The sequence below is a fragment of the Neoarius graeffei genome, chromosome 25 (assembly GCF_027579695.1).
Source record: "Neoarius graeffei isolate fNeoGra1 chromosome 25, fNeoGra1.pri, whole genome shotgun sequence".
Taxonomy (NCBI): Eukaryota; Metazoa; Chordata; class Actinopteri; order Siluriformes; family Ariidae; genus Neoarius; species Neoarius graeffei.
Window position 1 is genome coordinate 16,727,791 of NC_083593.1, and position 12,212 is coordinate 16,740,002.

Consider the following 12,212-nt stretch of genomic DNA (forward strand, 5'->3'; position numbering starts at 1 on the left):
TTGTTTGTGAATGTGTTGATATAATTTAAATAAATAAATAAATAAATAAATAATGTTAGTTTAATATATGAAGTTTATCTTTTCGTGTTGAAAAACTCGTATTTTTCATACGAAATACATCGTGGATCTGAGTGACATACATATATATGTATGTATATAGAACCCTGATTCCAAAAAAGTTGGGACAAAGTACAAATTGTAAATAAAAATGGAATGCAATAATTTACAAATCTCAAAAACTGATATTCACAATAGAACATAGACAACATATCAAATGTCGAAAGTGAGACATTTTGAAATTTCATGCCAAATATTGGCTCATTTGAAATTTCATGACAGCAACATCTCAAAAAAATTGAATCATTCAGGATTCAGCCATGTTTTTGCTCGGGGTTAGCAAGTTAGAGGTTTTTAGCTTTCTCTTGAAATGTTTTATTTTATTTCTTCTTCCTCAGGGTAGTAAAACTCGCTTTCGCTGTGAACACTGTTATCGCCATCCATGCTGTAAAATTAATGCTATTCTCCTGAGAAACGTGAAAATAAATGTTGACAAAAATTGCTACTATGTTTGTTGTTGTTGTGAACGAGCGAGTCGCCAGAGGTCCGTAACTGGGGTCCGTACTGTAGGATACAGACCCGCTCGCCAGCCAATCAGAGTGCAGGATTTGATGGAAACCGGACCGCGAAAAAAATTAAATAATATTGGCTGCCTTTTTGTCATGGTCTATCAGATATATTCCATTCAGCTAGCATGATACTGAACGAGTCGAAGACGAGTTCAATATCATGTTAGCTGAATTATAATACACACACACACACACACACACACACACACACACACACACACACACACTTCATGTCAGCATTCTCACCTTCCAGCCGGTGTAGTGTTCAGTAGTAGTGTTAGCAGAGGCCAACGCTAACACAGTCAAACCAGTAGCACAGGCTAACAACTGAGAAACTAGGATTTCTGTCTCCAAACTTTTCTTCCACGCACGCTCGCTCACCACAGTATTTTTCACTCAGACTTAAGTATTCATTTCCCTGTGTAATTTACTTAGTTACTTTTAAAATCAATATTGACAACTACACACAACGGAGCGACCTGGCAGCCAAAATTCTCTCAAAATGTTCCGCTTTTATTGAAAAACCTTGCAGCCATGTTTGTTTACAAATTGGCACAGGCACTCGCTAGCACGGAAGTTTTACGTCTCCGATGTGTCTCTTTTCCAGTTTTTCGACGTCCGTTGGTATGTTTTTCTCTTGTAAATATGCATAAAGAACATAAAATGAAGTTTTGGTAGCCTTTCGGGTGTTCAGTGCGTTTTTCGCTCCAGTTTTCAGTTCATTTATTTAGTACTTAATCCTAGCAGTAGCGCTGGATTAGCCTCATCTTGTTTCTTTCCCGTCTGACAAAGAAATGATTCTGCGCATGCGCAGCAGAAAAGTTTTGTCATTGGATATTCGCATGTGTGACGTCATGTTGTCTTGGCAGCACGCTCATTCTCCATTGGGTCGAGTGGCGTAAGACATGAAGGATAAGCGATATGCTAACAATATTGCATGCTAATGAACCAAATGAATGAAACCTGCTGGAAGGGAATAGAATACATGTTTTTATTCCATTGAAAAAGTGTCCTGTACGTATGTATAATAATTCCCGATATTTCACTCTGACGATATTACTCCAAGTGTTTTCCCGCTGACTAGATGCGCGCTGTCAAAATTGTGAACCGGTTCAAAACTTTTATTAACTTGCTTTTTTTTCCCTTATAATATAAAGAACATTATATGGTAGCACGAAGATATGAAATTTATCTTCTCATGTTGAAAATATTTTTATTTGTTCGCTTCATTCACTCATGAATATATTCACCACTCGAAGATGAACTTCATATACACAGTAAAAATATACTTACTATACGCAAATTATGTTCACGTACACAGTACCAGTCAAAAGTTTGGACACCCCTACTCATTCGTTGGGTTTTCCGTATTGTGACCATTTCCTACGTTGTAGAACAATACTGAATACATCAAAACTATTAAATAACACATGGAACATATATGGAATTATGTGGTAAACAAAAAAAGTGAAATTACTTTTTAAATAACAATACACATCAAATCAGAAGGTGTGGCCAAACCTTTGACTGGTACTGTACACACACACACACACACACACACACAATGTTAAAAACACATTAAATTATTCTCACACACACACTTTTACTTACTTTGAGCCACGGTGGACATGACCACTGCAGGAGTGGAGGATACCACAGTTGTCACGGCGACAGGGCCAGAGGCTGTGGTGGTGCCTGCTGAAATCACCATGGTCTGCTTTTGACCAGCTGATGTGACTGCAGAGCTGGAGACCAGCTTCGACACAGCTGCATAGTTATGAGACTTGGAGAGGATGTTGGGAACAAAGCTGGAGCTTGCAGAGGTTGTAACAATAATGACCTGACGAGAAGCAAAGAGGTAATTTCTTAAAGGCAAAAGGGAAGTAGAAAGAGGAAGTGACTTCTTTCAGACAGAGTGGCGAATTACCTCTGTTTTACACACATGCCAGTGCTCTCGTAGAATGGTTTACTTTCGGCCCTGGTCACACTACAGCTTGCGATGGGTTTGTGAATACTTGGCGATGAAAATTGGTAGTGTTGCCACCAATCGTGCAATACACGGCGAATGTTCTCAGAGACCAGCTTTGCAAGTTATTTTTTTGTTGTCCCCGCCTCATGAGTGGCCAAAAAAGTCATGAAAAATTTCAATGCATGCACTGAAATTTGGTGGCGATGTTTTTGTCGGCAAACTAAGCAGAGAATACTCGCAGATGGGTTTGAGAATACTTCCTGAAGCTCGGGGAACCTTCTTCAATCCTCTTGAGATGTATTTGTCTCCAATCTATGTCCCTGATGCTTGCGGGAGCCTCATCAACACAGCGGCTCGGCATAGCCTAACCTTCCCCGAGACTTAAAAAGTGCATTTACATTTGAGGATCCTTCGGAGTGCGTTGTGCGTGTGCTTGGGATCCAGTGAAACACCTGATGCTGATTTGAGCACAATCAGCACATGCATACAAGGACGCAGTTTTCACAGAGACTTTGTGAAGTATTCTGTCAGGTATGCGGCGGGAAACGGAGCGAAGTGCAGGAAGAGTGTTTATTTTATTGTGACACAAACAATAATTAAGATGAAAAAATAGAAATCTGGAGTGTGCATAGGTATTCAACCCACCCAAAGTCTCTGCTTTGTAGAGCCATCTTTTGCTGCAATTACAGCTGCAAGTCTCTTGGGGTATGTCTCTATTAACTTAGCACATCTAGCCACTGGGATTTTTGCCCATTCCTCAAGGCAAAACTGCTCCAACTCCTTCAAGTTAGATGGGTTGTGTTGGTGTACAGCAATCTTCAAGTCATGCCACAGATTCTCAATTGGATTGAGGTCTGGGCTTTGACTAGGCCATTCCAAGACATGTAAATGTTTCCCTTTAAACCACTCCAGTGTAGCTTTAGCAGTATATTTAGGGTCATTTTCCTGCTGGAACGTGAACCTTCGTCCCAGTCTCAAACCTCTGGCTGACTCAAACAGGTTTTCCTCCAGAATTGCCCTGTATTTAGTGCCACCTATTTTCCTTCAGTCCTGACCAGCTTTCCTGTCACTGCAGATGAAAAATATCCCCACAGCATGATGCTGCCACCACCATGCTTCACTGTAGGAATGGTGTTCTCAGGGTGTTGGGTTTGCGCCACACATGGCATTTCCCATGATGGCCAAAAAGATCAATTTTAGTCTCATTTGACCAGAGAATCTTCTTCCATGTGTTTGGGGAGTCTGACACATGCTATTGGGCAAACTCCAAATGTGTTTTCGTAAGCAATTACTTTTTCCTGTCCAGTCTTCCATAAAGCCCTGCTCTGTGGAGTGTACGGCTTAAAGTGTTCCTGTGGACAGATACTCCCATCTCCGCTGTGGATCTTTGCAGCTCCTTCAGTGTTATCTTTGGTGCCTTTGTTGCATCTCTGATTAATGCCCTCCTTGCCCAGTCTGAGTGTTTTGTTGGGCGGCCTTCTCTTGTCAGGTTTGTAGTGGTGACATATTCTTTCCATTTTGCTATAATGGATTTAATGGTTCTCCCTGGGATATTCAAAGTTTGGGATTTTTTTTTATAACCCAACCCTGATCTATACTTCTCCACAACTTTGTCTCTGACCTGTTTGGAGGCTCCTTGGTTTTCATGTTGCTTGCTGAGTAGTGTTGCAGAGTCAGGGTCCTTCCAGAACAGGTTGATTTATACAGACATCATGTGACAGATCATGTGACACTTTGATGGCACACAGGTGGATCTTAATCAACTAATGATGTGACTTATGAAGTGAATTGGTTGTCCCAGCTCTTATTTAGGGGTTTCATACGAACGGGGGTGAATACCTATGCACACTCCAGATTTCTGTTTTTTCATCTTAATTATTGTATTGCACCTATAAAACAGCTGAAAATATTGATTCCTGCATCAGTTTTTTTTTCCCTTTAACAATGATAAAGATGACTAGTTGACTTTTTTTTTTATTAGGGGTCAAAAAAGTAATAATAATAATAGTTGTGTAACCCATATTATATACAAGTATATGGTTGAAATGATAATAAAAACAGCTTGAACAGAGATGAAGAGGAGCGGTGAGTGTATACTGACTTTCTGGGTGGTGGTGTTCGTGGCCTGGGTGCTTGGCTTGGTGAAGGTGATTTTGACTGGAGACATGTGTGGCGGCAGCGAGTTTGCGATGCTCTGCATCAGGTTGCTCATCTTCGGGCTGCTGCTCACTGGCACCGTGATGCTCTTTGAGGTGGTTGGAGTCACTTTAGGCACCTCCTTTAGCAGAACAGGCGAAGAGCCTGAGGAGTTGGTGCGCCGGCGTTTACGAGGCTTTTCATCCTCATCAGAGCAACTGACACCTGAGAGAGAGAGAGAGAGAGAGAGAGAGAGAGAGAGAGAGAGAGAGAGAGAGAGATTGCATGACAAAAACAAGATCTGTGCAGTCATTTCTCAAAGGATGAAGCCTACGGTGGCTTTTATGGGAAGAGCACTCATGGCAGCCATTTGGAGAGTTATTACAAACTGAAGTACTAAAAAATTTAAAAGTATGCTTCTAAATGGCCATTACTGAGAGCACCAAATGATGGACGCTTTGCCTTAAGAGTCATAATGGTATCAGAAATGGCGACGTGAATTTCAAAAGCAAATTATATCAAAGATATATCAAGCAGCAAGAAAATCTTGTTTCTCCGAGCTTCCAGTTTACATCCAGGTTTACGGCAGACAAAATGTAAACACAGTCATTTGGTTATCATCATTTACAGTATTCAACTTTCTCCCTTTGAAAACAGCCTGCTTTACAAAGTCAAATACTTACTGGACCCAAAGGAACTGCGAATGCTAAATGGCTGCAGTGAAGGACATTTGTGGCTTGTGGTCGACCTTTTGGCTTGTGTCAAATTAATTATTTGTTCAAATTTGAGGGCAAGGAGGAGGGAAAACTTGTAAAAATGAGAGAGATTTTATTCAGGACAAGTTTAACTGGGTCAAAATGTCCTCTTTAAATGTGAAACAAAAGGTTACTTTAGTTCCTTCCATATTCATTCCATCTCTTACACACACACACACACACACACACACGATGACGTTATTATGTTATTACAGTGTTTCCCCTACCATTACACTGGAGGGGTGCTTCCCCCCCTCCCATCATACCAGTGTTGTAGTCAAGTCACTAAACCTCGAGTCCGAGTCCAGTCTCGAATCCTCAGTGTTCAAGTCGAGTCATTAAAAATATTTCGAGTCAAGTCCACTATTGATCCGAGTCGAGTCCGAGAACAAGACTCCACCCGCACCATTTGACGGTGGCGGTTTTAGCGCCATTAACATTAGTTTGTTCCTGAACGTGACGTATGAACAGGTGAATGTGCGTTCTCTTTGTCAGGGAGTGTGAAGTATTCTGTCAGAGATGGTTGGGAGACGGATGGAAGTGCAGAAGGTGTGTTTATTAATACAAGTGAAGACGGTAAACAATCCAGAATGGCAGGCAAAATCGTAAAACAGTGAAACAGGCAATAGGTCGAGCGAGGCACAAACAGGCTATCGTAGACTCGGCAGAACCAAAGACGAGAAACAGGAAATCAGGGATCAGGAAACCAAACAAGGAAATAAGGCTCGGTAATGTGTCAGCAACGTAGCTCAATACTTTGCAAAGTAAGTGTGTTTTCACAGTCTTTATATAGGCGCGCTGACCGCCTTAATCCTGTGCAGGCGCAAGTCGTTTACAGCGTGCGCTGTCCGGAGCATGCCCGAGAGTCTATTTGATGCAGTCGCGCAGGTGTGACACTCTTGCACAAAATTAGTACAAAACTTAATATTGATAAAAATATCTTAAGCCAAATTATTATTACAAATTATTATTATTATTGTTACAAAAAATAAAGAAAAAATCAGAGTCCTTGTCTCCAGTTTACGAGTCCGAATGCAGTTAATGCACAAGTCCGAGTCCAAGTCGAGTCACGAGTCCTTAAAATTAGGGCACGAGTCGGACTTGAGCACTACAAGCCTGCCACATACACATTTTAAGGTCTGGAAAAGGAAACAAACAAACAAACAAACAAACAAACAGGAGTGCAGTTCTACTGTAAAAATTGCTCTAATTACTGTTCTAAAATAAATGTGAAGACCTACATATGACTCCTTTAACTGTTTGTTCAGGTCCAAACGCTCTGTAATAGGAGCCGTGGGGAGGGGTCCTTCAGGTGACCATCCTCATCCAGCAACGCCCCCCCCCCCTTTTTTTTGCGCTATTATGTCATGACATGAGGAAGACAGAGATTTGAATGTGTGTGTTCAAGTACTTACTCTTCACATACACAGTGCTCCCGCTGGGCAGCACGACCACGTTGGAGGCGGGACTCGTTGGTCGAGGCGATTTGACTGCAGCTGCTGCACTGCCGCTGGGGGTGGATACACTAGGGGGCGTGGCTGTAGTGCTGGTGTATGAGTAACACACTACCACTGCAAAACACCAGAATCACTATCGCGCATCACCACTAAAGCAATTCCAAACAACTTCCAGGAATGTTTCATGTGTCCTTCTTTACCTTCTTTGTTGCCAGTCTCTGCAGGGAGAAGCAGAGAAGAGTTCTGATGTGCTGTGGCACTGGCTACCGCATTAGCCGTCACTGTAAAAGCTGTCTGAGGCACCAGCCTGGGCATCAGGGGCACCAGTCGACGCCCTTCAATAGACCACTCTGAGGAGCTGTTTGGCCCAGACATGCTGTTAAATGACAAAATAAAAGCGTTTTATATATACAGTTGTGGTCAGAAATTTACATACAATTACATGAATGTCATCTTGGATATGAATGTCATGGCAATATTTGGGCTTTCAGTGATTTCTTTGAACTCTTCTTTTTCTGTGGCAGAATGTACAGCATACATCTTCAAAAAAAAACACTAGAATTTGGTGCACAAGTTTTACTTTTCTTTGGGTTTTCTGAAAATCAACACATGGTCAAAATTATACATACAGGGTCAAAAATTTGCATACACTCACTTAGATTATTAATTCAGAGCTGCTGAAACTTCCAAAATGTCTCTTATCTTGCCAAGGCCGAGGTCTCTTAGCTTCCTATTAGTGATCATGATTGAGTACAGCTGGTAGCTTCTCTGTGCCTTCAAAAAAGGGTTTGTTTACAGCACTCATTGGATTGACCAACAAACAGGAAAATGGGAAAGTCCAAGGAGCTCAGTGCAGATCTGAGAAAGAGGATCGCAGATGTACACAACTCTGGAATGTCTCTTGGAGCCATTTCTAAACAACTGCAAATTCCAAGATCAGTTCAAACAATTGTATGCAAGTTATTGTGAGGTGTAGTCACTTTGCCAAGCCACTGTGGTTCAAGAAAACCCAAACTGTCACCCTCAGCTGAAAGGAAATTGGTTTGGATGGTCAGGAACAACCTGGGAACCACCATGGCACAGCCCTGCCATGAACTGGAAGCTGATGGATCACTGTCTACAGTTCAGGTCACCATGGACTAAGAGGCTGCTATCCAAGAAATAACCCCCTGCTCCAAAATTGACACCTTCAAGCTTAAGTAAAGTTTGAAGCTGACCACACGGACACAGAAAAAAGCTTTCTGGAGGATAGCTGTATGGTCAGATGAGACAAAGATTGAGTTGTTTGGCTACAATGACCACCATGTACAGAGGGACACTGTACCAGCTGGTTGTGGTGGTAGGATCATCATGCTCTGGGGCTGTTTTACTGCCAGTGGAACTGGTTCATTGCACAAAGTGGATGGAATAATGAAGGAGGAGGACTACCTCAGAATTCTTCAGCATAAACCATCAGAAACTTGAACACAACTTGGGACTTACAACAGGACAATGAACCCAAACACACATCAGAGCTGGTTGTGGAGGATAAAGCAGGCTAACATTAAGCTTAAAACAAGTCCTGACTTCAACCCTATTGAAAAGATATGGACCGTGCTTATAAGTCGAGTCCATGCCAAGAAAAAAAAATTAATTGAACTCCACCAATTCTACCATGAAGAGTCGTGAAATATCCAACCAGAATTCTGCCAGAAGCTTGTTCATGGTAAACAAAAATGTTTGGTCAAGGTGAATCTTGCGAAGAGACATTTTACCCAAATATTTGGTGTGCTATATGTATAATTTTGATCCTGTGTTGATTTCAGAAAACCCAAAGAAAATTAAAACTTGTGCACCAAATTCTAGTGGTTTTTTTTTTAATTAAAGACGTATGCTGTACATTCTGCCACAGAAAAAGAACAGTTCAAAGAAATTACTGAAACCCTAAATATTGCCATGACATTCATATCCAAGATGACCACAACTATATATAAAACCCATTTTAATAGCATACGTAAACCAGATGAAATTAAGATTTAGTTTGTGGAGTTGGATTTAAGACTTGAAGCTTTCATCTTCAGTGTAGTGAGTCGATTCTCTTACTGGTATGCAATAGTAGTGAGACGCTCATCGTTCACCGCACGCCGCACCTCTGCACGATGCCGCTCGGTTGAGATGCTGGAAAAAGGATCATGTGTCAGATTAACAAAGCTTACATCCTGCACTGTGGTTTGTGGAAAGCCATCCCGGAAGAGCGGAGGTCATTACAACAGCGAAGGTGGACTAAATCTGAATGGGATGTTAAAAAGCACATATGGCTGTGATAGTGGATATTGTATTTCCTTAACAAGGGTGGACAAATCATAAAATGTATTAGCTAGCCTACTGAGCAAGTAAAACCTCCAGTGTGCTGCCCAGTCCCATGTTTTGTTTGGCCAGAAACTGACCAGGGTAAAATGTGGTAACATAACACAGGGCAAACTAGTCTGCTCATCATATATCATCTGTGCATGTTAATCTGCAAAGTAAAAACAGTTCTACTGTCAGTCAGATTACACTAATGTTCATGGTGCAGCAGGTGCTGGAATTTGGATGGAATAGTGCACACTATAGTTACAGCATCAAGGCACGTCAAACAACTGTGAAGAATGATGCACTGAACATAGCTACATACCAAATGAAAAGTTTACGATGGTGTATTAGGTCCTTTGTGGATTTAAAAAAAATTACGGGGCTGGGGAAAATATTCTGTGATCAAAATAATAAATTTTCTGGAAAAAAAAAAAAACTCAGAAATTCTCCAAGATTAAAGCTGCAAATTTATGAGGGGAAAATTTTTTTTTTGAAAAATAGTGGGGCTTTTTTAGGTCAAGGAACCAGATTGCTTCATTCTGCAAGGTTGAATCAACATCATATGAAAGTTACAGGAAATGCAGTCCTTCAAAGAGCGTCTGTGAAGGTTCTCAGTCATCCAGGTCATAGTAAACCGTAGGTGCTAAAGAAGGCAACTGGACTAGCTTGAAATCCTTGAAGACTCCTACAACGGTAGAGAGAAAAGAGAAGGAGCAAAAACACATCAAGGAAGCACTTCAGAAGTGCCGGGTATCCCAACTGGGCTTTCATCAAGACCAGAAAAAGAAACACAACAGACAGGGAAGAAAACAGCAACAGCAACAAACGCAAGAACATTGTCATTCCCTACATTTCTGGACCATCAGTGAAACTCAGGAGGACCTTCTTCAAACACAGCATCCCTGTACATTTCAGTAACACTCAGTGCGTTTACATGCACATAGAGAAAATCGAATTTCTGCCGTTGCTCGACTGAAATCGAAGTTCTAAATGCCATGGAAACACCTTAGCTCGGCTGAAATCGAACCAAACTTGATTTCTCGTAATCGAGCTACACGACCTAGATTATGCGATTTTAGCCGAGCTACTTAGTGCATGTAAACCCTATCGAGCTACGTAGTCGAGCTACTTACTTCAGCACTGCCCCTTCCGGAAGTGACGAGACCACAAGCGGGAAACACAACAGCCTCGGTCGGCATGACAACGAATCATGACAAAGGCATCAATCTTTTCTTTTTGTGGCATTGTTTGCACTGTTAAAATTTAGCTCACTTACTGTATCACCAAATACATCTGTACAGCTGTTGCATAGCTGTGAATTGTGTACATAAACAAGTCATTGTATGTGTGTGTGTGTGTGTGTGTGTGTGTGTGTGTGTACACACAGTGGGGCAAAAAAGTATTTAGTCAGTCACCAATTATGCAAGTTCTCCTACTTAAAAAGATGAGAGAGGCCTGTAATTTTCATCATAGGTACACTTCAACTATGAGAGACAAAATGAGAAAAAAAAAATCCAGAAAATCACATTGTCTGATTTTTAAAGAATTTATTTGCAAATTATGGTGAAAAATAAGTATTTGGTCAATAACAAAAGTTCATCTCAATACTTTGTTATATACCCTTTGTTGGCAATGACAGAGGTCAAACGTTTTCTGTAAGTCTTCACAAGGTTTTCACACACTGCTGCTGGTATTTTGGCCCATTCCTCCATGCAGATCTCCTCTAGAGCAGTGATGTTTTGGGGCTGTCGCTGGGCAACACGGACTTTCAACTCCCTCCAAAGATTTTCTACGGGGTTGAGATCTGGAGACTGGCTAGGCCACTCCAGGACCTTGAAATGCTTCTTACAAAGCCACTCCTTCATTGCCCGGGCAGTGTGTTTGGGATCATTGTCATGCTGAAAGACCCAGCCACGTTTCATCTTCAATGCCCTTGCTGATGGAAGGAGGTTTTCACTCAAAATCTCACAATACATGGCCCCATTCATTCTTTCCTTTACACGCATCAGTCGTCTTGGTCCCTTTGCAGAAAAACAGCCCCAAAGCATGATGTTTCCACCCCCATGCTTCACAGTAGGTATGGTGTTCTTTGGATGCAACTCAGCATTCTTTCTCCTCCAAACACGACAAGTTGAGTTTTTACCAATAAGTCCTATTTTGGTTTCATCTGACCATATGACATTCTCCCAATCCTCTTCTGGATCATCCAAATGCTCTCTAGCAAACTTCAGACGGGCCTGGACACGTCTGGCACTGCAGGATTTGAGTCCCTGGCGGCGTAGTGTGTTACTGATGGTAGCCTTTGTTACTTTGGTCCCAGCTCTCTGCAGGTCATTCACTAGGTCCCCCCGTGTGGTTCTGGGATTTTTGCTCACCGTTCTTGTGATCATTTTGACCCCACGGGGTGAGATCTTGCGTGGAGCCCCAGATCGAGGGAGATTCAGTGGTCTTGTATGTCTTTCATTTTCTAATAATTGCTCCCACAGTTGATTTCTTCACACCAAGCTGCTTACCTATTGCAGATTCAGTCTTCCCAGCCTGGTACAGGTCTACAATTTTGTTTCTGGTGTCCTTTGACAGCTCTTTGGTCTTGGCCATAGTGGAGTTTGGAGTATGACTGTTTGAGGTTGTGGACAGGTGTCTTTTATACTGATAACGAGTTCAAACAGGTGCCATTAATACAGGTAACGAGTGGAGGACAGAGGAGCCTCTTAAAGAAGTTGTTACAGGTCTGTGAGAGCCAGAAATCTTGCTTGTTTGTAGGTGACCAAATACTTATTTTACCGAGGAATTTACCAATTAATTCATTAAAAATCCTACAATGTGATTTCCTGGATTCTTTCCCCCCATTCTGTCTCTCATAGTTGAAGTGTACCTATGATGAAAATTACAGGCCTCTCTCATCTTTTTAAGTGGGAGAACTTGCACAATTGGTGGC

At 41.7% G+C, this 12,212-nt stretch overlaps 1 protein-coding gene across 3 annotated transcripts in view; it reads right to left on the bottom strand.

Annotated features, from left to right (window-relative positions):
• Nucleotides 1-12,212, bottom strand: part of emsy (EMSY transcriptional repressor, BRCA2 interacting) — an 85,449-nt gene that overhangs the window by 49,481 nt on the left and 23,756 nt on the right. For all 3 annotated transcript variants that reach the window (XM_060908945.1, XM_060908947.1, XM_060908946.1), the window contains 5 exons: nt 9,026-9,100; nt 7,144-7,319; nt 6,902-7,057; nt 4,697-4,956; nt 2,238-2,466 (listed from right to left, as the gene is read on the bottom strand). In XM_060908945.1, the coding sequence (XP_060764928.1) occupies nt 2,238-2,466; nt 4,697-4,956; nt 6,902-7,057; nt 7,144-7,319; nt 9,026-9,100 (896 nt within the window). The remainder of the gene's footprint in view (nt 1-2,237; nt 2,467-4,696; nt 4,957-6,901; nt 7,058-7,143; nt 7,320-9,025; nt 9,101-12,212) is intronic.